Raw genomic sequence first — 27,321 nt, 5'->3', positions numbered from 1 at the left:
AAGGCAAATTTAGCCATCAATGTTTTTCCCATTACAATACTTAATTGAAATTTTTTTGTTAGTTTGACATCATTATTAATTACAATGATAAATACCTTCAAATTATTTGCAGTAAAACAAAAGTAAATAATATACATAAAATAAAATAAGAATTAAATATTTTTAAGTAAAATAAAACTTAATATAGAAACTTACATACATCCATGCAAAATATGGATTGTTTTTTTTATGTTAAAATTATTTAAATAGTTTTATTTTAATTATATTATTTATTTTATTTTTATTCAAAACTATTTTATGAGAATTTAATTTATTTCAAAATTATTTAATTTTAATTTGGAACATTATTCAAAAGGCCTTGGACATGCTAGAAGCTGCCACCCTAGATTTATGCTCTCATTTTTATTTTTTTAAATATATCTTTATGCTTTTAAAATACCTTTAAATTGAAAAATAAAAGGTTTTTTTAATTATAAACAACGAAAATCTATTTTCTACAATTCATGTGTTGAAGTTTCTATTTTATTTGTCAACAATATTTCTATGGTATGGAAATGCCCTTAAATATATCTATATAAAAAAATTGATTGTTTTTCTGCATTTGTTTACGTTTTTTTGTAAATCCGATTTTTTCCTGATTTTTTCAAAAAATCTTATACTTATGTTTTGCTGATTAATTCCCCAAACAATTAATACTTCTATGGTCTAGACCATATTCTTTTCTTTATGTCAAACTCATCAGCAACATTTGCTCAAAAGTCTTCCAAGTCTATTCTATGTCTGTACCTTTCCCCATTTACCATCCCAATATTGTTGTGAGGGTCGTAATTTGCTCTGGATCGGTAGAATGTGAAGGGGTACCATTGCATCTCCAGCTTGGCACTCTCTGTTGCCTGTGCTGTTGGGCAAGACTCTAGCATATCTTCGACAAAGAATGGGAATGGAATAGCTGTCTTTTGTTTTGCTCTTTGGAAGCCTTGATAAGTCTCCAACTGTCTAATGACCTCAAGCAGGACCATTCTGTTGGTAGGATAGATTGGAAGTTGGTAAGGGAAACTAGTAAAACCTTGAATTCTTATGTATGTAAACCTAGGAAATTGGATAAACCAGGGATAAACCAGGATCCATACTTGCTTATTAAACTTTTGGCTTGTGGAGTTGGCCTCTGATGGGTTCCTCCTGCAGTATTTTGGTGATATACATCAAGAAAGCATCATTTGCTCGCCTGAAGTGGGCCTTTTCGCTCAGCTGCAGCTGCAGATAGCAGTCATAGGACTTGAACTCATTTTCGCCATTGCCAACAGTGCCTCTGCAAATCAGTTTTGTATATCTACAGTCTCTTGCCAATAGGTAGACAATGTAGGAGCTCATATAAAAGGACTTTGTCCTTGCCAAATTTCTCAGCTGTTCGTGCAAGTTATCGCTGATTATTCTAGACCAATTGAACATCCCGACTCCGGAAGTGATCTCATCAATGAAGTAATACATCCATATCTTGAATGGCACACCTTGAGGGCTGCCCATTACTCTATTCAGGAGTAGGATGAGATCGCCGTAGTCTTCCTTGAAGTCAGTGCAGAATAAATTCTTTGACACCTTCTTGGGGCTGGGTTTTAGTTTTTCTAGCCATATTTTATTAATGTTTGTCATACAAAGTTCGGGCTGACTTTCATAGTGTCATGTCCCCTCCTTGATTGCTATATATATCCTAAATGAAGCAATTATTATTATTAATTAAGATAATAGTTAGCAACGAATAGTTATTTGGAATTTATTTATTCATTAAATATTATTATTTAATTAATACTTATTTATTACTAATAATATTCTTGAAATATTCAAATAACAATAAATTAATGTTATATGATTAATATCAGCCACCATGAAGAATTAATCAGTATCAAGTTTATATCAGCATCACCCAAACAAAGCAGCACCAAAGATAAGATTGGGATTCCAAATTGTTTATACAAAATCAACGGTTCATTATAAGATGTCATTAGTAAATGAGCTATTAATACAATAGCGATTAATATAAGTCATCAATAATTCTTTAGTTGATTGAGGAAGACGTATAGATCGGTAACCATCGATAAGACAAACATTAACTAGTGCCACACATCGATAACATAGACAAGCAGCGGTCCATTATTCCAGCGATTCAAAAAAGAATGAGACTATCGGGGGTACACTAGTCAACATTCTCTAAGGAACTACGATTCTCTTAATCGGTGATAAGTGAAGGATCCAAATTAAGGAATAACGACTTGTACAAGATTAATAATATCAATTCAAGAATGCTAACTATTACAATACAATTAAGACAGAGATGCTAACCATCCAGTAATTGATATCGGCTATAAAGAGGCATGATATTATGAATTCATCGGACAATTATTCATGATAATCAGACATCGATCTTAAAGAAGGTTAGGGACAGGGATCTATGATCATGAAGACAACGAATAGTAAGAAGGCTAATCGATAGCAATAAATATATCGTTCAGTTGATGCAAACATTAGTTCGTCAATAAGGATTATTAGTAAATAATAGTTAAGTACGATTTAATTTAAGTCAATCATTGAAAGGAATATGAATGGAAGGGGTATGACCCTTCGTTTCACACCCACTCAGTTGTTATAAGGGAAGGATCATGGGCTATCCCAAGGACAGGGAGGAGGATATATATAAAAAAAAGAGGAAATATATATTATGGAGGAGTCATCGGTCAGATCAGATCAGAACTGTTATTAAGTTACAGGCAGATACATCCTTGTTCTGGGTGGTATGTATGGATAAGCTTAATATGAATACTTAATATAAGAAGCCCGATAATGTTTTCAGGCAGAATTTAATATTAACGTAAACTGCATTATGTATTGTAGTTATACATAATTTCATAAGTGGCAGACCAGATCTGACGTGTGTCAGATCTGTCTGCCTTTATCAGCTACTAATATATTAATAATTAATGTCTTTTAAGCAGTGGTAGAAGTGGTAGTATTAATGATTGATACAAAAGGTAATAAGCCAAATACTTAATAATTGGTAATATAATTATATATTATATATATATATATATATAGATAAAGATGTTTTGATCAGAAAAATAATAATATTAGATCAATAAAAAATTAGAAAGAACTCTTAGGAAATAGTCAATAAGAGGACTAACGAGATTAATTGTCTAATGAGGAAAATACATAAGTACTTGTTAAGAGCTAATAAATGACTGGCTCCATGTTTAGTCTCTCAACCAATAGATTGATTATGTTAATCAAGTAGGGGACATTACACATAGAGTTTCTTAGTTTCTAACTCGGTTTTATATGAATTTCGATTATAGCTTGGAATCTTGAAGGCTTCTTGAATGGTCAATTCTTTGAGATGAGCCAAGACTCTTCCATTTGGGGCAACAATTTCTCTATCTTGGGCATTGCAGTGTAAGGCGCATTCGAACATTAGTTCTGCACATTCCATGGCTGGTGGAAATCTAGCTGCTTGGATGATGCCATTTCTCATCATTTGGCGAGCAATAGGTGTTGGCAACAATCCATCTTGCCCATACATGCTCTTTCTGAATTCTTTGAAATCTACGTGCTCGAGGTTGGTGTCTGTGACATTCTTCCATTTTAAATTGATCTTTGATCCCGGTTGCAATCCCTTACTAGCGAACTTTATCTGTGCTTTTCTCGAAGGTGCTCCCTTGGTAGTCATTAGCCTGCGAAACACATGAAAATTTAACATTATTATTCAAGAAAATTCAAAGTTTTAATTCTGATTTTGGACATTTTACTTGAAAATTTCACTTTCAGCTTGTCAAAAGATTAAATTCTTGTGAAAAAGCATGCTGAAAGTGAAGAATTTTGGCCAAGTACTTGGTGAATGTCACGAAAATAAGTGAGTAAGACAGAAGAGGGTGTAATCAATGAGTCAGACTTCGATTCTAAACCTTCGAAATTGCTCGTGACTGAAAATCTACCTTCAAATCTGAAAATTCTGTCTTAAACTCAGAAAAAGCACTTTATTTCTTGCCTCCAACACTTCGAAAATTTCACTTAAAACTTTCTTCTTCAATCATCAATTTTTTACAAGCTCGAGAGAGAGAGGGAGCTTCCTCACAATCGAATTCCAATCTTCAAACTTGATTAATGACTTTGAAAGTGACTGGTTGAATAGATATAGAGCTAGGGGGTTTTAATTTTAGAAGCTCCATGTTTTTTTGTTTTTCTTCGTTTTTTTGATTTACTTTACATTCATTGAACTTGTCTTTGTTTTAACTTTTCCAAAATGGAAAGTTTTTATTTTTTCGTCCTTAGCCAAAAAACAAGGAATCTTCTAGATTCTTTTCTCAAATTCCAAAATTTTCTAAGTGTTGAATTTTCGAAAATCTTTCCTAAGTGTTGAAATTATTTTGCCTTCGAAAATAATTCCAAGTGTTGGAAAATTTTAAAAATATTCTGTGTCAAGATTAATTTTCCCAACCCGTTCAATTAATTGACCCTTGATTTCATGTGTTTCTTTGTCAAAATTATTATTCTTCTAGCCATTTTTCTTTCTTCATCATGGAAAGTTGGTCATTGTCATGTGTAACCCTTTGGCAAACTTTCGTCTTGCTTAGCTATCTTCACATATTCCATTTATGCCTAGGCGAACTTTGAAGGTCTATGTGCTATCTTTCTTGACAAACTTTATCATCTTTATGTCTAAATTGAATGCCATAAGCAAACTTGGCTAGTGTCTAGATTGGCAAACTTTGTTTTCTCCTTGCCATTTCCACATACTTCCTAGGCGGACTTTGCCTTGGTCTTGACATGGCGGACTTCATTAGTATCTAGACATTGCTTGGGGTGGACTTGACACCATGTTGGACAAGGCGGACTTTGCTTATGTTTGGGCAATCTTCTTTCAACCTTGTTTTTGCCAACCTCCTCTCCTCATGGGTGGACTTTGTCTATGTTTGTACCATGCACTTGGGCATAGTTTAGACACTTGAGTTTCAATCTTCCTTGTCCTTGGGCGGACTTGGCTCTTGTTCTTGCCATGTTTATCTCAACTTCTTCTTTGGGGGATCTTGGACTTAGCGAACCATCTTTACATGTGCCTTGGTCGGAATTGAAGGTTCATTGGCCATGCTGAGAAGAGGGCGGAGTTCACACATGTTTGGACATCTTTTCTTGTGCCTAGCGGACTTGACACCTCTTCATGCCATGCTTTGAAACCTAGCGGACTTGGAACTTCATAGGCCAAGGTGGACTTTGGAGCATGTTGGACCATCTTGCTTCTTTGCCTTGCTAAGCGAACTTCACATTGTCAACCTCTTTGGTAGGGCGGACTTGGAGGTAGTTTAGACATGGCGGATTCATGCCAAGCGAACTTGAAGATAGTTTTGCCACTCTTCTCTATATTGCAAGTCGAACTTTGTAGTTCATTGGACATTATTCTTCATGTGCAGGTCGGAGTTTAAGCTTATTTGGATAGTCTTTCAAGTGCCTAGGGCGGACTTTGGAAGGTGTTTGGACATCCATCTTATGCTTGGCGGAGTTGGCACTATGTTTGTCCATGTCAAAACTTTCTCCCTTGGCGGGTCGGACTTTGCCATTGGCTGACCATCTTTCCTTTTGGCTGGGCGGAGTTCATATTCCTTTGGCTTGGGCGGACTTCATGAGCATTTGGACATTGTTCCAAGGTCGAGCGAACTTTAGGCTTGTTTGGACATCTTTCACCATGCCTTGGGGCGAATTTGACCTTCATGCCATCTATTTTGATCTTCCATATTGCTATTTTAACCTACCATGTTCATATCTGGATCATCTGGAACAAAACCCTAGACTAGGATTTTCACCCTGCTTTTTACACTTTAAGAGATATAATTTTTTGATTTTGACAACATGGGCACTGATGACATGACCCGAAGAACCAAACCCTAAATCTACTTTCGAAAAGCAGAAAAATGCAAAAAAGCAAAAAGCAAGCCAAAAAAGCCGCTTCTCGGATTGGTCCCAAAGTGCCAAAAATCAAAAAGCAAAAAAAAAAGCAAAAGCAAAAAAGCAGACTTTCTAAAAATAGAAAGTTGTCAGAAATGACCCAAAGTAATTGCAATCCTCGTCCTTCTAAGCACTTTGCCAACGTCTTGATAGCGTTCTGAGCACAAATTCTCTACTTGTCTCTGGATGACCTCTAAAAAACCCTAATCTTAAACTCTCAAGGAAAAGACTTAAGAAATTGCGGAGCTAAGACCAAAAACCCTAAAAAGCAAACCACAGGGGTCCCCATTCGCAATGGGGTGATGTGTGAAATAGGTCACAACAGGTTGTAATGTACCCTACTTGATCTATTTCAATACTACTTAAATTGATTGATATTCTTCAATTAGTTATTAACAAGTTATGATTTATTTTCCTCATTAGATGATTAATTTCATTATTTTTAGTTCTCAATATAGATATCATACCCTGCTACAACTTCAGTTTTACGGGAGAAGGGTTTATGTATGTTACCAAAGCACTTATAGACCAAATACAATAGGTTCCCTCAAAGTTTACATATCCAAGCTCTTACCTATCTTGGGTCTATACCGTCAAGGCTTATGGGTTGCTGATCCCCACCCTATCTTGGGACTCAACCTATTGCTTGGATTTAGACTGCCCCTCTTTGGAACATCTCATTCCCATCTACTTAAATATTGACAGTAATAACATGATTTAGACTCTAAGTATACTAATTTCTTATGTATTATGAATATATATGTGAAATTAAGTATGACTGTCATACATATTGCAGTCTATATTAATATTACTACTAAATTCTGCATAAGAACATTATCGGGCTTCATATATTAAGCATACTTATTAAACACATCCCCATGCATACCACCAAGAACATGGATGTTACTGCCTGTAACTTAATAACAGTTCTCATCTGATCTGATCCATGGTGATGTCACTAGATGCTTTTGATTCCTTCCCTTTATATCTCTCAATGTGAGGGAGAGGTCACACCTCTTCATGTATGTCCTTTGACAAGAGACACACCCTTTCACCATTAGCACCTTTTGAAAGAGTGCAACTCTTCATTCTTTCTGCCCTTTGAAAGGGACACAACCTTCCACAATCAGATCTGCACTTCTTATTTAATTCAGATCTGCACTTCTCATTTTTCAAATTCTCCCCCCCTCAAATGAGTTTCTCTTCTCCCTTTTATATCTCATGTTTGAGGGAGTCACAACTTATCATTTCGTGCCTTTTGACCTTTCATTAACTTTAATCAAATTTTAATTATATTTAATTATATTCTTTTGTATTTTAATTTTGATTTTTATATTTATTCTTTTGTATTTTAATTTAATTATTAGTTATTATTAAATTATATTTCAAAGTAGGGACATTACACAGGTAGAGGATCATTTTAGTTATCATGCCTCCTTAACTCTCCTATGATTGAATTCCATTAATGAATTAGATATATCTTATGATTAAGATAATGTTCCTAACCCTAGTAGGAAAGACCTATGCTTTTGATTAAGATAATGTTTCTAGTAGGAAAGATCTATTTTATGGATTATGTTTCAGTGATTACCTAACATGTTTTCAGGACCTAAACCAGGATTTATGTTGATAACTATATTGCATTTCTTATTTCAACTGAAATTATGATTTTAGGGTAAAAATTAGGGCATTTACAAAAAGGGGACATTAGAATTGGTATCAGAGCCAGGTTTCGATCCCCGGACCTGTGGGTTATATTTTGTATGCTAGAATTTCATATCTTCACCAAGATCCACAGATGTGTAATCAACTTAACCAAATTTCAGCTGTAATGGGAAGTTCTCTTGTAGCCATCATATGTGAGATTATTTTCAGGCTAAAGCTTAATGTTTTTCAGGTGAAATGTTATATAAATTATTGCACAATTGCTCTGTTCAAAATTTGAGAGCCTCAGTCTATAATGCAAATCTGTTGAACATTTGTGCATATTTTTTTACCTTTTGTCAAAATGTATATTAATAACTTTTGTTTTGCAGCCAATGCACGTAAGCTACTGCTGAAAACTAAGAAAGAGCCTCCGCCTAAAAAACGGAAGATTGAAGGAAGTTCAGGTATCTGTTATATTGTGTCCTTTCTGTGATGTATCTAATTTCCCAAGCAATGTGATTACTCGAGGTTAGAAATTACAGCCTTAGTAAAAAAAGTGTTGATCATGTATACTTATCATTCATTTTTTAAATTAATTTCTTCAATACATGCTCAAAACAAATGAACAGTAGCCATGTGGAGGGTGAAAACTCTTTTATATCATTATTAGAGGAGTCAGTTATGCTATTGGTTATTCAGACTTGAAAATTGAAATATACTTATAGTCTATAGCAATTGTTGTTGTGACATTTAAAAAAAATTATGGGTACATTCTTTACTTTGCGCATAACTGACTCTGAAAAGGAAAAAAATCACATAATATATAGACTACACCAACCTTTTTGTCCACTGATACTACTAAGAAAAGCTCAAAGCTATCACAGCCACCAAGCATGTGCATATTATCATATACAAAACTTTGTGCTGCTCTATGTGTTGATTATATGAGCATCTTTCCAACTGCTCCTTTAATTTATTATTAACACAAAACACAGGAAGATGCAGCACTACCGTTCTTACCTCATCAAGCATGTCACCCCTAGATGGATGGACTGAAGGTCTTGCCATACTTGTGGGACAAGGGGCCGAATGACTTGGAGGTTCATTCTGTGCCCTTGGGCTTGGTTGAGGAAGACAGTCACCTGACGTCCTATCAAGCTTTTCTACAGATTCCTAATATCATTGACTATGGAAAATAAGTAATAACTATAAGATACGAAACAGATATGAATGATTTTAGGATACTTGATTTTAATAGAAATTATTTGTAAACAAGTATTTAAATGCTTTGATGTTAATTAATATTCTTTATAAGACCAAAATTAGGATTTTCTCTAAATTAGCATTACAACTATGCAATTTTATAGAAATTCTATTTGTAGATGAATAGCATTATAATGGTGAACATACTACAAGTAAAGATCGAACCATCATACAGAAAAAACAATAAACTGAAATTCTTATTCAATAGATTCATTTGGTTCAATCATTACATCCAATGTATTGGTTTCATAAAGCCATTATTTTCCCATACAAAACTTACTTGTAGGAATGAACTTCCCAACTAACCTAATTACAAATTAATTAGATTATTGAATGTAAACCTCATTTCCTAACAAAACCCCCCTTTAAGGTTTACATTATGAAGAAAAACAAGAAAAAAAAATTGTATTAGCATTGGCCTAAATTTCCTGGTCGAGGCAAATGTTTGGAATCTCCAACTCTTATCAGCATTAACCTAAACTTCTTGGTCCAGGCAAATGTCTTGGATCTCCAACTCTTCATCAGCATCAACCTAAACTTTGTGGTCTAGGCAACTTGGATCACATAAATCCAAACTCCTTGATTTGTAGAAATGGAGGAGTGGTATGCTTGTGGATAATGGAGTATGTCTCAATTCACTGGTATTGTTGGATGATTAAGATAATTGCCTAGACAGAAAAGTTTAGGTTCCACCCTCTTTCTAAATGAAGGGATTCAAACAATAAAACTGCTATTGCTTCTCATGCAATTAATCTTCCTTGAGCAAGAAACTAGCTTGAGATGATAGATATTCTCTTGCCTCCATTTCCTCCAACCTCCAATAGGGCTTCTTTAAATAAGTGAACATATGGAGGGATGTTGGATTATACCAATAATGCATCCATTACAAAAAAAAAAATTAGTGTCGCTGGGATGACCATTCTCTGTCTTGTGATGAGAAACTTCTGCATAAACCTTGAGCATTAATTCCCCTTTTCACACCTTATAACCCCACTTCAACTCATGAATTATAAAACACCATAAAATTTACCCAAAATAGGCTTTTGATTAAAATTTAGGGTTTATGTGCAACTTTTTCCTTTGTACAGCCATCCACTCTACCATTAAGTATACTAGCTAATGCACAATTAAATAAAAACTTCAGCATCAAAATGAGACAATGAACTTACACATCCTACACGCACTTAAGGATGGTAGTTAACTGCTTCTTTTATGCAGGCAATTATTTCTTCTATTTATTTTAATGAATATGAAATGCACGCAGAACAAAAGAACCCAAAACATAACTTGATCATGTCTTTATTCCAGATTGAACAAGTGTAAGTCCAGCGATCACGGGGAAAAATGGTTGGCAACTGTGGCTTCCCAAGTGTAACAATAGAGGCATCCACACGGTGGGTGGAAGGCCTATATATTTTCCACATATTGCAATGCCTTCAAAATATCTTCGCTTTAATCTCCCACTGCAACAACCAACATTCCCCTCCATGTGATTTTGAAGGCACAAAAATGATGGGCTTGAATCCGGCTGACACCATTTTTCAAATGCTACACTATGTATCACAAGATATGAATATGAATGGCCACACAAAATTTTGAAGGAGACAATGGTAAAACTTTCCTTTAGCAGATTGACATTGACCTTTCCTGCAACTTGTTGCTCTATGGAACACTAGGCACCAACAAGACCTTCATTTCTAATATCACAGTACATGATCCATTCGCTCTGATACCTATGTTAGAATGGTGAACATACTGCAATTAAAGATCAAACCAGTGTACAGAAAAAATCAATAATCTGAAATTGATATTCAATAGATTAATTTGGTTCAACCATTACATCCAATGTATTGGCTTCATAAAGCCATTATTTTCCCATACAAAACTAACTTATGGGAATGAACTTCCCAACTAACCTAACTACAAACAAATTAGATTATTGAATGTAAACCTTATTTCCTAACATAGCATTTGTTGAAATTGTTATTTTTGGACAAAATCAGGTATATCCCAAAAGGGGAAATTACACATTATTGGCCATTCTTTTAATCTTCTCAGAGTTGTGTTTTGTAGGAAGGCTTGGGTGACAGATTCAAAACAACTTTTCTACTTTGTGGCACCTCAAGTTAGGATTCCCCATATGTTGGGTCAGTATCCAAGTGCTGCCTCTAAAATGCATTTCATAAAGACTCTTTTGGATCAGGAGGGAACTACAAATTCTGGGTCCCTACATACACGGGCTTCAATGGTTGCAGCCTTTGAGAAAAGACTCATGCTGCTGCTTTACTCTGGATTATGAGCTGTGTTAAGGAAGAAGTCCTCGTGCAAGACGTTGGTGGAATTTTGCCAACTTAGCTTTGTCTCTCACTTATTGTTGAAAAAGCACTTGAATTTGGTTCTTTTTTGCTAGGACTTGGCATTATGTGGAGAAAATTTGATGGTCTGCATGAGAGATGTAGGGCTGGAAATTTTGATTGCCTTCACCCTCCTATTGCTTTCCATTAGTGGTTTGGTCAAAACAAAGTACCACCGCTTTTTGGAGCTTGCAGTCAAAGTTGACCACAAAGCTGTGTTTGAGCAGACAGCTTAAATCACACACATTAAGCTTTGACTTCTAGGCTTAAAAGTGTTAAGGCTCAATATGTTGCTTAATGTGTGTGGTTTAAGGCTGGTCATGTTTGAGCCCAGGCCGTAATCTGATTTTCTGGTTTCCTTTGTTAGCATGGTGTGCATTTTGATAGTTTCTCTTTCGTTTGCAGTTGCAGGTTGATGTAGAAAGTTTTTTTTTTTAATCTTAATGTTGCCTTGTTGGCAGCCTTTATGTTAATCTTGCTTTTATGAATCATCTGGGGTTTTCTTTGTAAGCTTTTCTCTAAGGGAGTGGGCGCTAATGGAATCCATACTTAACAAAGGAAGAAAAACAATTCACCAATTCCATGGTCCATTTGATTGACCGATAACTATAGGCATAATATGAAACATGATTTAAAATTTAAATTGAGTAATGCCAATAAAAGAACTGGTGCATCATGCATAGCACGTAGCTACATTGAGCAAGAAACCCAGAAATCAGAGTGATCATTGATTGATATCTCAGAAAGTGTTCCTTCAAGCAGGAAAAAAAATCACCGATTCCATAATTGATCTGATAAGACTGATAATCATAGGCATAATATGAAACATTATCAATGCATGCCAAAAAAAGAAATGTTGATACATGCATGGTACACAGGTACATTGAGCAACAAGCTCAAAAATCAGAGTCATCATGTGATTGATAGCTCAATGTGCTCCTTGTCCTCTCTTTTGGTGAATGCAAATCAGCAATGACCATGGGTTTTAAAAGTTTTTTGAGGTTGGGGGCTTTGGTGGGCCCTCCTTTTAGTGTTTAGTTCATTTTATAATGTTTTTATTTTTGTTCTTTTTTGTTTTTTCGCATTTGATTTGGGGGACACTCTAAAAGTCTTTGGGATGGCTAGGGAACAGGCAGGGGACATCAGGAAGGCTCCAAAAATACCAAAAAATTGATGATGTCTTTAAGGGGTTTGGGATGTTACTCAGTTCCAGGGAATGTGTCTCCATGGAACACTGGTTTATATATTCATTGAACTACTAATAAAAAACCTGATAGTCACCTTAACAAACAATAATGGGTTTTGTTGTCAGAGGCTTAGTTTATTTACTGTTGGTCCAACTCTAGGTTTTATAATGGTCATTGTGTTCATAAATCTTAGTGACATCTATACCATACATGGACACAACAGCTGTAAAGCAAAATTAAAATTGATATTTTATACTAAATGATGAGTGCAAAGATGACTAAACATTATTGTCATATTTGGTTGAAGTATTTATTGGTTATTGTTCACATAATATGCAAAATATTTAATCTTTTTGTTTGTTCTAAACTGTTTGCCAGTCATTTTTCTTTGCAGCTGCAGCTTCAATGGCTTCTGATGCAGTTGCTAAGCCAGCTGCTTCTCAATCTATCCTTACTGCTGCTGAGAACATTAAATCTGCCAATTCACCTGTTCCATCTCAATCTGAGCAGCTAGTTACTCTACCACAACCTACATTAATGCAGAAACCTGCCGGTGGGCACTCTTCAAAGGGGCTTTCTGTTACAGATGAAGCTGTTACTCATCACCATTCCAGTAAGCCAGATGTTGGCAAACGTAAAGATAAGGCCCCAGATATGGCCTCAACACCAATCTCTGAAGCTGGGAACCAGAAATCTGTTGCAGGGCTTACAACAGCAGAGTTGCGCAACCTTTTAATTACACAACTTACAGAAAATCCTAAGGGATTGACAATAAAGGTAAGCTAGTTAAATTTTGTTCTCCTTTTAGTATAATAGATGGTAATCATAGAAAGTATAGCCCCCACACTTTTATTTTTCTAATTTCATCAATGAACTGCCCATTCAGGGCTATTAAAATTGCATATGAAAAGCTAATCATTTGAAAAACTTTATTTAATTGTTTTTATTCTAACAAAGTTGTGAAATACAATTTTGCAGCATTTTATATTAGAGAATGTATAACAAGTTTCCTTCCAGAAATATTAGTTTTGATTGCTTTCTCAATTGTTTTGTAATTATTGTCTAACAATAGGCTATTGAGAAAGCAATTGGAGTCCCTGGAAAAAGGATTGAGCCACTGATTAAGACTGTGAGTACTATGCAATACTTTTAGTTGTCCTTGTTTTTTGAGGATGAGGAGAGGTGTAAGATGCTTATTTGATTTTTTAAATGTAAAAACTCACAGATGTGACATTATTTTGGTTTCAGATTGCCACATACCAGGCTCCAGGTAGATACATTTTGAAGCCAGGGGCGGAGAAAGAAAGCTCTATGAGACTCTCACCTGGGAATAGGAGGTGAGAGAACCATTGTTGTTTCTCAGCCTTAATGTGTTTTACATATCTGAGACTTTTCAGGGTTTTGATTCCCACATTCTGCTTGTGAGGGTACACTTGGTTCTGCTTTACTCTTGGATTTTTGGAACACAGGCTTTTCTACAATGGCTCATGGAAATCAATTGTATTTCTACTTGTTTTTTTTTTCAAAAAACTTTAGTTGTCATTTTGATAATTAAGATTCTATTGTAAATTTTTCTTGAATACCCTTGCTTTTAATATTGCATCATCTTATATTGTCAATTATGAATTTTTGGGAACCTTCCTATGTAAGATCTTGCATTTTAGAGAATTTAAACCTTCCAACACCATCCCTTTATAAGATGAACTTGATGGCTCTTTGATTTACATATTGTTTTGCTTGTCATTAGGAATCAATTGCTTGTAATAGGCTCTTAATTCTCTAGACTTCTTATTCTATTTTAAATTTACCTTGCAGCTCTCCTGAATGCCATCCTAACGAGTCTCCAATTGTGGACTCATCACCGATGTCAGAAAAAGCTGGACAGCCAAGTGACGAACAGCGGATGCATTCTACTCCAACACAGGATTCATACTTGAATATTGTTGATGAAATACATGAGCATCTGCATGAATCTCCAGGTCCAGCTGCCAATCAGAAGAACACAATTAATAGTGATGGTAGTGGTTCCAGCAGTTCAAGTGATAGTGGAAGTGACAGTGAGAGTGACACTGGAAGCAGTGATAGTGGAAGTGATAGTGGCAGTAGCAGTGATACTGAGAGTGAGGCTAGTTCTAGCAACAATGAAGGGTCTGATGAGCATGTGGACATAATGAGTGATGATGATAAGTCTATCAATGAAGAAGAAATAGAGCAAAAACTCAAAGATTCCAAGCGAACCCCATCACAAGTTGACGGAGATGGTTCTGGTGAAAGCTACGAGCAAAAGGGCATAGAAAAAGAAAAGGATGATGATAAACTTCCAATTTCTTCTAGGAACTCAGAAGATGTTGATATTTGTGATGATATAGGTGAGGGTGAAGCTATCAGCAATATTGCCAAGCATTATGTTGGGAATTTAACATCTGATGCTGAGGATGACACTGAAATGGCCGTAGATGTTGATGTGATCAATTGTGAGGGTGAAATCAGAACACCTGAAGAAAAAACAACTATTTTTACAAAGAATGGTAAAGAAGAAAATAATCATAGCCCCAATGCCACTGGTGGATTCCTTCACACACCTGACGACAGGAAAATTGAATCAAAGAAGAACCAAATTGAGGAAAGTCTACATAAGACTGAAAGGTTGCATAAAAGAATTCCTAAGCAAGGACATGGTAGGAAACAAGGTCAAAGTGGATCTGATAAAGATAGGTATAAACAGGAAAATAGAGCACAAATAGAAAAGAAAGAGGAGCTGGATCCAGATATAAAAAAAATTAGAGATTTGGCATCTCAATCCTGCTTTGAATCTCCAGCTAGGCCTGAAATTAGCCCTAGTATAAAAGATTTTGAGGCAAGACAGGTTTCAAAAGAAATTAATAAATCGAGGTTCACAGACACCATTTCTGAGAGATCCATTGAAAATGCAACCCATCTTGGAAGGTCTGGAGGTCAGTCTAGTGCAGCTAGCCAGATTGCTCCGACAAAAGATTTGGATGATGAAAGACTCGACCAATATTCTGATGGGCAGCAGTCATATCAGAGGTACTCTGATCCTGATTCAAGATCAAAGGCTCCAGATGTAATGCAGAGGCCTGGAACGTATATGGATCATAAAATTAAGCCACACAACAGAGCATCAAGAATAGCTAATGAAAGTGATGTTTCGGCTGCCAAAAGCTCAGTTTTTGAAGAAAAAAAGTCCAAGCATGAAGCAGCTTTAAGGACTGCATCTGAGGATTTTGAATTGACTAAAGATAAATCCAACCATTCCTCTAAAATTTCAAAGGAAATTGAAAATGCAGAGAAATACTCCAGGATCTCTGAGTCACAATGTAAAAGAGCTGGAGATCAGAGTGGGTGGCAATCAAGAGATGTAGGACCATCAGGGCAATTATTGATGGTCAATGCGCCAAAGGACACCAAGAAAACTGAGTTTGACAAGTATCAATTACCTTCTGGTAGGGAGAGTGTCCTGAAAAGAGAGTATTCAGATTTGGAGTTGGGAGAGTTCAGAGAACCCTTGTCTGAAGAAGAACCTCAAGAATTGAAAGCTAGACTTGATAAATTACAAGCTGGTAGAGGTCCTATAGATACTAAAGTAAAGAATGGAGGTAAAAGGAGAAGTGTAAGTCCTAACATTACCAAGGGGCGTGTCATTGGAAAAGAAGCTCCTGAATCAAAAAAATCATCAACTTCTGAGCCAATTGATGACTTCAGTAAACATGATGGACGGACGGGAATACCCAATTTGATAAGGCCTTCTAAGAAATCTCGAAAATCCCCACCTTCAGAGCATACAGATTTGGATCCTTTGACAAGAGTAGAGAAAATGGCAGAAATGCCAGTGAAAGCTACACATGCTGAGATAACAAAGACAAGTCCACATCAAAGTGTGGAAGTTCAATGCAGTACTGCTTACAGAAAGAGTCCTACCAACATCTTGCAGAAGCCAGAATATAAAGAAAGAGTGCAAGAGGCAGCAACACTTGAGAATAATGAGGACAGGGGGATTACCAAAATAGATGAAAAACGTAAAGAAAATACTAAAGACAACAACCTGGTACCAGTGAGAAAAAAATCTGTTTCATCCGATGAAGAGCAACCTTTCTATGCGAAGTATGAGAAGGCTAAAGCTGACCTAAGAGGTCCCATCAAGAACATTTCACAGTGAGTTACCCTCTTTTCTGGTTCTATCAAATCCATCAGCATGTCATATATATATTTTTCTCTTCTGAATGACATATATATATATTTTTCTCTTACGAAATTTGAATCCCAGGTTCAATGAATACACCCAGGAGTTTAAAGAGAAATATAGTTGCTATCGGAGTCTCAACACATCCCTTGAGAGTGATAAGTAAGATTTACAATGCTCTACCGATAACTTATTATTATTGATCTCAGATTGGGGAAATTGTTCAGGAAATTTCATATATACAAGGTCTTTTATGTTGGTCTTCACTTTATTATCTGTTTTGTAAAGATGGCGTTTCAGGTGCATGGAACTGTGAAATCAGTAAACTTATCATGAAGTTCATTGATTTGAAAGGAATAGAATTCTAATACTATATTGCATTTGCTGATGTTCTTATTTGCGTTTCTGATATTCAACCTTGCATTTCAGAGAGGACTTTCAAAAACTGGGGAGAGATTTGCAGTCAGCAAAAGATAGGGGTGATACAAAATCATATGCTACTATTTCAGAAAAAGTGAAGAAAATTTTCAGTCAGTGTAGTTCGGTAATGTTTATCCCTTTATTTTCTTCATGCTGTTTATTAAATTAATTATTAGGTATATGGTTGTTAGCTACTAAGAATGCAACTTTTGTGAAGATCAGTGTTTGTCTAATTTTTTGGAATGGGGTTCCGAGGAGAGCAAATCTTTTTGTAGATTTTGGGGATGGTGGGGTGGCAATAGCTAATATATTATATTACAGGTATACAAAAATAACCATAATTTGCACAAAATGTACAGAATTAAAGACAGTTCAGATCTCAGCCAATAATTGATAATTCAATGTCAATTGTCAAATCATAAATGTTAAAGATAAATCAAAAGGGTTATAACTTTGTATCACAGCAGCGTTACTCTAAATTGGGATTGACTTGGCAAACCAAAAGTAGAAGTAGAGTTCAATTATTTGGGAAAAAATGTCGCTTTTCCATCTGGTGCTTCACTGAATAATTCTTATTTTTTGTTTATTAAAACCAGAGTTGAGGTCTGGAAATGGCAGCCACATTGCAGGGAAGTGCCCTTGTGAGATCTAGCGATAGCGCCTTCAGTGCGTTCCCTTTAGTGATATAGGATGGGGTGAAGAGGTGGAACCCCTGCATCCACTTCTGCTGCCATATCCAACTTAAGGCTTTTGAGGCTACATGGACCTTCATGGCTAGTAGTGAGTACCTCGGTTGGATGTCAAATAACAAATGTTTAGGTTCTTTTATTTATTTTTTCTTTTTATTAGTAGCATTATGTGATGGGTGGGCGATGTTCTGATGACCCTGGCATGTCACAAGGATATTGGGGACAGCTTGCTGTCCTCAAAAGTCCTCTACAGAGGAGGGACATCCCAGGGAATGGCCCCCAAATTGATGAAACGTCCCAGAGAGAATGCAAAAAGAATGGTGATAGGGAAGGCATGTTCTGTCTGCATCTCCCTGTCCCCAAAATATCCCCAGACGGGTATGTTTAAAAAATCCTGGTGACAGATCCCTGAGGCACACTAGTTAAGATATATTCCAGAGACTACTACTGCAACTATGTTAACAAGTGTCTAGTGCCTTATTTCTAAGGCAAGTTTGTTAAGAGGGAGCTTGATTACTACTTAAAGTAAATTTTATAAATAAAATAGTCAGTGGATGAAAGATTTCTCCAATTTTACTTGTGTTACTATGAGTTTTTTGTTGCCACCTTTAGCCTTTAACTATTTAATTTTTTCACTAGTCTTTGAAGCCTATAAAAATATACATTCAGTATGTTACTTCCATTTATTATGTGACATTTATGATTAACATATATTGGATTTGATTTGTCTGTTCTCTCTGTCAATCTCATTTTGTACAGAGAATATAGATATGCTTCCTTTTGGACTATGTAAACTCTTTGACTAAAAATTTTGAAGGGCCAATTCTGCAATCCTATCCTTTTGTATCATGACCCTGCACCAATCTTGTGAGCACTGGGATTTCAAAATTTCATGCTTTCCTAGTTCAGTGCCTCTGAACTTATATCAAGTGGTTGGGCATTTTGGTTGTGTGTCATATGAACAAAGTAGTAAAACACATTTCTATATTTTTAATTGGATCTGCAATCATGGCATTCCCCATCCAACCGAATTACTCTAGATAGATTGAATGCTTATTCTTGCTACTTATTAAATATATGGAGTCTGTTTGAATGCATGTGCAGTAAAGAGTATATCTCCATCATCTTCTAATATGCCAACCATTTATTCTAGTGATTTAGGAAAAATAAATTCTATATGATTAAAGATGAACGGAATAGTAAATGGTAATATTATGAATCGATTAACTGTCATCTCTTAATGATGTTCCTTTTATAAGCAGCTCTGTAACGAGTGGTCTGTGGTTGCTCATCAGCTTTATGCGTCCTTACATCTTACAATCTGTAATTCTTCAGCACCGTGGTCTAGACAAATTACTCAATTGAAATTTACAAATCCTTTTAATTAATGGCATACAATTGGGGACCGCAAATGTAAAAGATGATTTTTTTAGCATCTACCATTAGTGATCTATATTCCTCATTTTATATAATTTTTTTTTGTTTTTTTCTGAATAAAGGGGTAAAAACTTTATTAATAATCAGAAGCAAGCATTACAAAAGAAGGCCAGAGTCCCCAGGATCCAGGGAAGAACTACAAGCAAATAAAGTCGTCATCCAACTTCATAACTAACCATATGCTCAGCAAGGATCCTATGCAAATCTTGACAGTATTCTTGGGAAAGATGCCCGCAACCCTTAACTTTCCATTCATCATCATGTTCTAAAGCCCACTTAGCCAAACAATCAGCCGCTCTATTCCATTCACGAGGAATGTGGATGAAAGACACCTTATCCATCATGGCACTAACCTGCAAGATTTGGTGAACAATCCCTTCTAGCTGCCAATTAATCCCAACCACCTTCTGCTCAATTAGCAAATTAACAATAATCTATGAGTCCGATTCGCATATATCCTTACGCCACCCCAACGCATAAGATCGCTCTAGAGCATAGAGAATTGTTAATCCCTTCATAAAATTATTAGCCTGCTGTCCTTTGTGCATTGAAAAGAAGAGAACCACCTCCCCCCACCGGTCCCTACCAACACCTCCAATCCCAACAAGACCTGGATTACCTCGAGAGGAGCCATCAGTGTTGATCTTTAAGGAATCATCCTGGGGTGGCAACCATCTTCCCACCCTTTGAACCTTCTCATTGCGCGTTTGCCTCTCCTGACACAAGCAAAAGCTGGAGACAACTCCTGCAAACCCATCCTACTCACAATTTCAGCCTCTCCTCTTTCCAGAGGAAACTTCACCTCACATTTAGCTTCCATCGTCTCTTGGATCATTTCTATTATTCTATACCACACTTGCTGAACTATGAGCCAGACTTCCTGAAAAATCCTTCGGTTCCTCTCTAACCAGATTTGCCAAAGTATGAAAATGGGGGCTATGTGCTACACAGTCTAGAGAAAAGAGGACAAAGTAGGAGGCTTACCCATACTGCTCCAAAAATCCACCAAAGAATCTGCTTGAATACAAGGGTGTTTCCACACCCCCCACCAGTAATGCCAGATCTGCATCGAAAAGGGGCATTTGAAGAACAAGTGTGAAGAATCCTCCTCCCCATTACCACACAAAACACAGATGGAGGGACCATGAAAGCGCTGCTTGCGAATATTGTCCCAGGTTAGACATCTATTCAAAGCCAAAGTCCAAGCAAAACAACTGCACTTCGGCCAAGAGAATTTATTCCAGACATATTTCCACTAGTGTACTTCCCTCCCCTCCATTCTACAGGTCAACAACTCCTGGTATCCACTGGCAATAGTAAAAACACCCTTAGGATTCGGGGACCACGCAAGTCTATCCCTATCCTTGAGAGGGCTGCAGTGTCTACTAGCCAAAATGCCATGCAGCTCAGTGCAGTCTTCCTCCAAACCAACAACCGACCACTCATCAGGCACCTTCCATCGCACCATCTCCAATTGTCCACACCTATAACCCGATTTAAAGTCACTCACTTTAGACCACCTTGCCTCAAGGAACCTCTGGCAAAGATTCATTAAATTAGGGAACTGATTAATAATGGAAGTGTAGCCATCCCAAGAATCTGACCAAAAAAGCGCCTCTTCCCCCTTCTTACAGATCCAAAATAAACCTTCCTTTATCAGAGTAGCCCCTTTCTTAAGTGTGCTCCAAGATGAAATCCTAGCCCAACATTGGTCCTGTTCCACACACCACCTCCAATACAATTTGGCCGCCAAAGCCACCCCAAATAATGAAGATTGCCTTAAGCCAAGCCCACCCAACTGTTTCGAGCTACACACCAAGTCCCACTTGATAAGACACCATTTAGAGGAGGACAAGATGCCTACCCATAAAAATTGCCTTGCCAAGGAATCCAATTCCTTCACAAACCACATTGGTGCCACTTGAAGTATACCCCTATAAATTGGGAGAGCTTGAACCACCAACTTGATCAATTGAACCCGTCCAGCGAAGGATAGCCATATGTGCGTCCAATGCTCAACCTTCATGCGAAATTTGTCTAGAATACATTGCCAAGATTCCTTGGGAGGATTGCTAGTAGAGATAGGAATACCCAAGTAAGTCAAAGGAAGAGAGCCAACCTGAAATCTCAAGATGTGAGCAATCCTCAACTGAATAGGCCCCGGTGTGTTGAAGAAGATGGAAGATTTATCTTCATTGATCAGCTGGCCAGAAGCAGTAAGATAGACATCCAAGACTTTACACAAATTTATGGCTTAACTAATCCTAGCCACTCCCATCAGTGCCATATTATCCACAAATTGAAAGTGAGACTGAGGAGGAATATCATTACCCCAACTCCAACTGTGAATAATAACCATGTCCACATTATACTTAATCAATCTCCCCAGACCCTCAGCCAGAAGGATAAATAAGTACGGGGAAAGAGGGTCCCCCTGTCGAAGACCCCTGGAAGCACCAAGCAACTCAGTATGGTCTCCATTGATTAACACAGAGAACGAGGTAGATGAAACACAACTCATCACCCAATGGATCCATTCAACAACAAAACCAAAGGCCCTAAGGATCTTCTGAAGGAAGGACCATCGGACTCTATCATAAGCCTTTGCCATGTCCAGCTTGATAAACATAGCTTTTTCTTTAGAAGTAGCCATAGAGTGAATGGTCTCAGTAGCAATGACCACTCCATCCAAGATTTGACGACCCTCAACAAAACCACTCTGCTCCTCAGAAATGAGACCCCCAAGCCATTTCTTCAGCCTTTCCGCTATCAACTTAGAGATTATCTTGTAAATCACATTACAGAGAGATATAGGGTGGAATTGACTTAACCGATCAGCCCCATCACACTTGGGGATGGGAGTAATGAAAGTCGCATTCAACGCCCAAAGCATCTATTTATTCCTCTGGGACTCTTGGACTACCTTTAATAAATCCAATTTGATAATATCCCAGAATTCTTGATAGAATTCAATCAGAAACCCATCCGGTCTTGGAGCCTTCCCCTTCTTCATATGAAAAACAATCCTCTCAATTTCATCCAACAAAATAGGACCCATAAGATGCCCATTCATCTCCCGAGTAACTAAAGAAGGAATACACGCCAGAACCTGAGCTTCCTCTTCAAATTCCCCCTGAGAGTCCTCCCTAAATAAGGATTGAAAGTACTACATAGACTCCCTAGAAATCTCATGCAAAGATAAACATTGCTCACCTCTATCATTAACAAGATTAGGAATGGCATTACCATGTCTTCTTGCTTTCACGGAATTGAAGAAGAATGCAATATTCTTATCTCCTTGAAGCCAATCAATTCGAGCTCTCTGTTTCTAGTAGATCTCCTTCCTAAGCTCCCACTCCTCTAGATCCTTAACTGCCCTGTCTTCCTTCCTAAGTAAGGCATCAGACAATCCATGCTCTCTTATCTCTCTCGTGATGCCATCTAACTCAAGTTGAGCAGCAGCCTTAGCATGAAAAATATTACCAAAGCTCTGACGATTCCACCGTTTAAGCTGAAACTTAACAAATTGCAGCTGTTTAGCAAAAGTGTACATAGCAGTGCCATAGGCTGGCCTCCCTTTTCTCCAGCATTCTACAACAAGTTCCTGCAAAGAAGAGTCACGCAGCCACATAATTTGGAATTTGCATGAAGGAGCATGAGCCACTCGAGCAGAAGAAGACACTAGTTTAATGGGGCAGTGGTTCGATCCTCTCCAATCTAGGATCTCAGAGCATGTGGACCATCCCCCACCAACCCAAAAACCCAAAACCAAGAAGCGATCCAATCTCTCTGCAATCCAATCCTCCCCTATCCTCCGGTTGTTCCAAGTGAATAAACCATTAGTGGGCTTGATGTCAACAAGATTCAAGTCTGATATACTATCCCCAAGAAGGATGGAAGAAGGCTCCAATCGCTTAACACCACCCTTCTTCTCACACTGCTCTAAGATAGCATTGAAATCACCCACCATAATCCACGGATGGAAAGGAACTAACCTACGCATAAAGGTAATATGAGACCACAACTTTTGCTTACCATGAAGATCAGTGGGGGCATACAATTTAGTAAGCAAGATGTACTGCCCAGTCTCAGGACTAGAAGCAATCCCGGATAAGGATGATTTGGAAGAAACCCACCATATAGGCCGAATCCTCAAGGGGTTCCAAAGGCAAGCCACACCTCCAGAGGAGCCATATGCCCCAATACACTGGCATTCGCCTCTCCCCCACAACTTTGGCACCAGACCAAACATACTCTCCACAAATAATTTAGTTTCCTGCAGGAAAATAACATCAGGAGAATGACTCCTTACCAACTCTCGAACAACTTTTTGTCTAGGGCCACTGTTCAAGCCCCTAACATTCCATGAAGAACAATCATTTCGGGGGATTAGAAAAATGACAATCTAGAGTCTTTACTGACCTCGACTCAATTAAATACTCCCCCATCAATTTCCAATCGCTTAACACCACCCTTCTTCTCACACTGCTCTAAGATAGCATTGAAATCACCCACCATAATCCACGGATGGAAAGGAACTAACCTACACATAAAGGTAATATGAGACCACAACTTCTGCTTACCATGAAGATCAGTGGGGGCATACATATTAGTAAGCAAGACGTACTCCCCAGTCTCAAGACTAGAAGCAATCCCGGATAAGGATGATTTGGAAGAAACCCACCATATAGACCGAATCCTCAAGGGGTTCCAAAGGCAAGCCACACCTCCAGAGGAGCCATATGCCCCAATACACTGGCATTCGCCTCTCCCCCACAACTTTGGCACCAGACCAAACATACTCTCCACAAATAATTTAGTTTCCTGCAGGAAAATAACATCAGGAGAATGACTCCTTATCAACTCTCGAACAACTTTTTGTCTAGGGCCACTGTTCAAGCCCCTAACATTGCATGAAGAACAATCATTTCGGGGGATTAGAAAAATGAGAATCCAGAGTCTTTATTGACCCTGACTCAATTAAATTCTCCCCCATCAATTTGATCTTATCTAAGTCCTTTCTGCCAGCCTTCGATATCTTCCCTGCAGGTCTTTTTTTGATGTCCTTCTGAAGAAGGCCAAGATGCGAAGAAATCCTATTACTTTTAACCCCAACAGAGCCCAAATTCTGTGCTACAAGAGAACTTCCCCAAGAACCCTCTTCTCTTCATTACTAGAGATGTGTCTCTCTTGAGCCACTAGCCGCTGATCTGTATCCATATGTTGACTGCCAACCTCTTGCTGGGCCTGGGGAGTATCCAAGTTTGCACTATCAGGAACCAATCCCACCATACTTTGATCCAAAAGAAGCATTCTCAGATTCACCTCTTGCTGGCTAAGATCATCCAAAGCTTCAAATCTGTTAAAAGTATCCTCCTCCTGCCTCTCCTGCAAAGTCCTCTTTTGACCTCGGTTCCTGTTCCTTGTCCTAGCTGGGATGAAACCATCTGCACCAACAACCTCATCAGACATGGAGGCTTTTCCTTTATCAGCCCCATCAAGGTTACAGGAGGGTTGTTGAGGTTGATGCACTGTCGGTTTGGACCTAGGGCACTTGCGCTGCAGATGACCATACTCATGACATAGACGACACCAGAAGGGTAAAGTCTCATAATCAAGTTGTTGGACCCAAGAATAAGAGTCCACACACATATCTATAGCATCTGGCAAAGGCTTACTAAGATCAATTTCAACATAGATGCGAGCAAAAGTCATTACCTTTCTCCCCAAGGTTTGCGTTGAGGATCCAACAAGCTTCCCAAGCAACGAAGCTAACATTCGCAACACATCCTCCAGACAACATTCCACCGGAAATCTATCGAACCCACACTGGGACATGATTCAGAAGCTCCTTTGAAGGGTTAAATCCCGCATGCCACGGTTTGATGAACAACCCCACCTGGTTATGAAAATACGAGCCTCCCTCAAAGATCCTATTGCGATCCTCCATGCAATTGAATGTAACCATGAAATAATTGTTGGCCAACAACATAATATCCATTTCCCCTTCTGGTGCCCAAGTCCTCTGAGCCCAATTCTCCAGAAACTGTAGAGAAACCTTCATCCCCAAAAATTTGCAGTAAAGCGAGTGCTTTGAAAAATATTCAACATCATCAGCAATCATCTCAAGCGGAATCACCAGTTTTGGCCTCTCTTTGCATCTCTCAAGACAACCATTAATCTTCTAAATCCGAGAACCATTGGACATACTTGCACTAGCGATATGCGGATCTGAATCAAAAAGTTTATTAACAAAGGTCTTAGTACCTTTGGATGGGAATTTTGAGCCCAACGCTACTGGAAAATCCATACCGGGAGAAACCCTTGAGGCATCACCGCCAGCAACAAAGATCGTACCCAACTGCAAAACCACACGCCTAACAAAAGAGGGCAACGAGATCTCCCACCACGGCAAGCACTGATCCCCCACCGCAACAAACACCGAACACCCTCCCCCTCCCAAACGCAACCACAAAAATGAATGGGATAAAAACCCCTCTCGTCCCACAGGCTCCCCCCAACGCTGCCGCAAAGCCAACCCCAGCCGCGCCCAGCACCAGCACTCCTCCCACGAGCCACCCCGCAGCCACCTGCACCAACCACCCTGCAGCCACTAGCACCAGCCACCAGCATAAGCCACCCCAGCACCAGCACGAGCCACTAGCACGAGCCACCCCGCAGCCACCAGCACTAGCCACAACGGCCAAAGGAACCACCCCACCTTGCAATCAACCACACTGCCCTCCCCACCGCGCACAGACAGAGAAACCGCACTCACGAGCTAGGGCTCGGATGCCCTAGCTCGAAACTTGCAACCTCCCGCGAACGCGAAGCCATCCTCATTTTATATAATTCAAAGTATCCAGGTGTTAGGTATTTCCATGAGATGATGATGTTGAACGAAGGAGCCGGTGATTCCATTGGGTCAGTCGAGCCCTCGGGCACGAATTCCAAGAGATTGTTTAAGCTTGTAAAATCACCTTAAATAGGCGTGGGATGTTAGAGATTGGCGAAATCCGACAAGTAAAGGACAATGCGTCTGAAGGTCGCATGAGGACCCAAAGACGCCGATTTTCGCATAAGAATAATGGGAGAGATTATGTGGTATTTTTTTACAAGTTTGCGGGATTTGTATGAACGGCGATTTTCGCCAGCTGAGAGGTAAAAGAGGGGCGAAATCATTAAAGTGCCTCAAGGTGCCAAAATCGACAAAACTCACCCAAGTGCTGAAGCTTGCACTCCTTGGTGAAAATGCAAGAAAAGAAGAAAGCTGGCAAAATGACCAAAAGGGCCGAAATTCGGACCTTTAAGCCAAAATGCAAGAAAAGAAGAAAGTTGGAAAAATGACCAAAAGGGCCGAAACTCGGACCTTTAAGCCAAAATGTTAGAAAATTGGGAAGTTGGGAAAATGACCAAAAGGGCTGAATTTTGGACCTCTAAGTTGAAATGTTAGAAAATGTGAAAGTTTGCAAAGTGCCTAAGAAGTCCGAAGTTGGTGAAAAGGCTAAAAGTGCCGAAGTTCGCACTTTCTGGTAAACAACGCGAAAGAGTGGAAATCGACAAAGGCCCCCAAAGGTCTGAACTTGGCAAAAAAATCCCAAACCACCGAAAATCGCATAAGGAGTAAAAACGCGAAAGAATGGGAAGTTGACAAAGTGTCCCCAATCGCCGAAATTCGGAGCTTTGGGGTAAGTTGAAAGTTTTCTTTTCAGTTTGCAAACTCCTTGCAAGGCCCGAAGTTCGCTATTTAGAGGTAAAATGAGCGATTTGGGGAGGCAGTGGTAGATAGTTCAAAGTTTAAGCTCGCAAAGGCAATTGGAAGTTCGAAGTTTACATACCAAGGAGAAGTCGCGATTTAGGTAAACTTTGCAAATCGTATGAAAGCTCCGTGGATCGCAATTATTGCGAAGTGTTAGGGTTTTGAAGTTTTCATATCCTCTAGGAATGCCGAAGTTCGACAGCTATGGCGAAGTTATAAATTTGTAAAACTTGCAAAAGGTTCTAAAACCCCGAATTTTCCAATAGGGCATGAGTCGCGTTTTTTTAGATTGAAGAGGCGTAAAATTCAAAATTGCGGAAACCTCCCCTTTCCATCCGCGAAAATCTCACCAAGAAGCAGCAACGTAGAAGTGTGG

At 38.3% G+C, this 27,321-nt stretch overlaps 1 protein-coding gene across 1 annotated transcript in view; it reads left to right on the top strand.

Annotated features, from left to right (window-relative positions):
* Nucleotides 1–27,321, top strand: part of LOC131070464 (uncharacterized) — a 66,522-nt gene that overhangs the window by 23,860 nt on the left and 15,341 nt on the right. The window contains exons 4-10 of the mRNA XM_058006026.2: nucleotides 8,025–8,099; nucleotides 12,834–13,216; nucleotides 13,512–13,568; nucleotides 13,688–13,776; nucleotides 14,255–16,612; nucleotides 16,725–16,802; nucleotides 17,070–17,184. Of these exons, the coding sequence (XP_057862009.1) occupies nucleotides 8,025–8,099; nucleotides 12,834–13,216; nucleotides 13,512–13,568; nucleotides 13,688–13,776; nucleotides 14,255–16,612; nucleotides 16,725–16,802; nucleotides 17,070–17,184 (3,155 nt within the window). The remainder of the gene's footprint in view (nucleotides 1–8,024; nucleotides 8,100–12,833; nucleotides 13,217–13,511; nucleotides 13,569–13,687; nucleotides 13,777–14,254; nucleotides 16,613–16,724; nucleotides 16,803–17,069; nucleotides 17,185–27,321) is intronic.

Source organism: Cryptomeria japonica, chromosome 3 (assembly GCF_030272615.1).
Source record: "Cryptomeria japonica chromosome 3, Sugi_1.0, whole genome shotgun sequence".
Lineage (NCBI taxonomy): Eukaryota > Viridiplantae > Streptophyta > Pinopsida > Cupressales > Cupressaceae > Cryptomeria > Cryptomeria japonica.
This window is presented reverse-complemented; position numbering and strand designations above follow the sequence as displayed.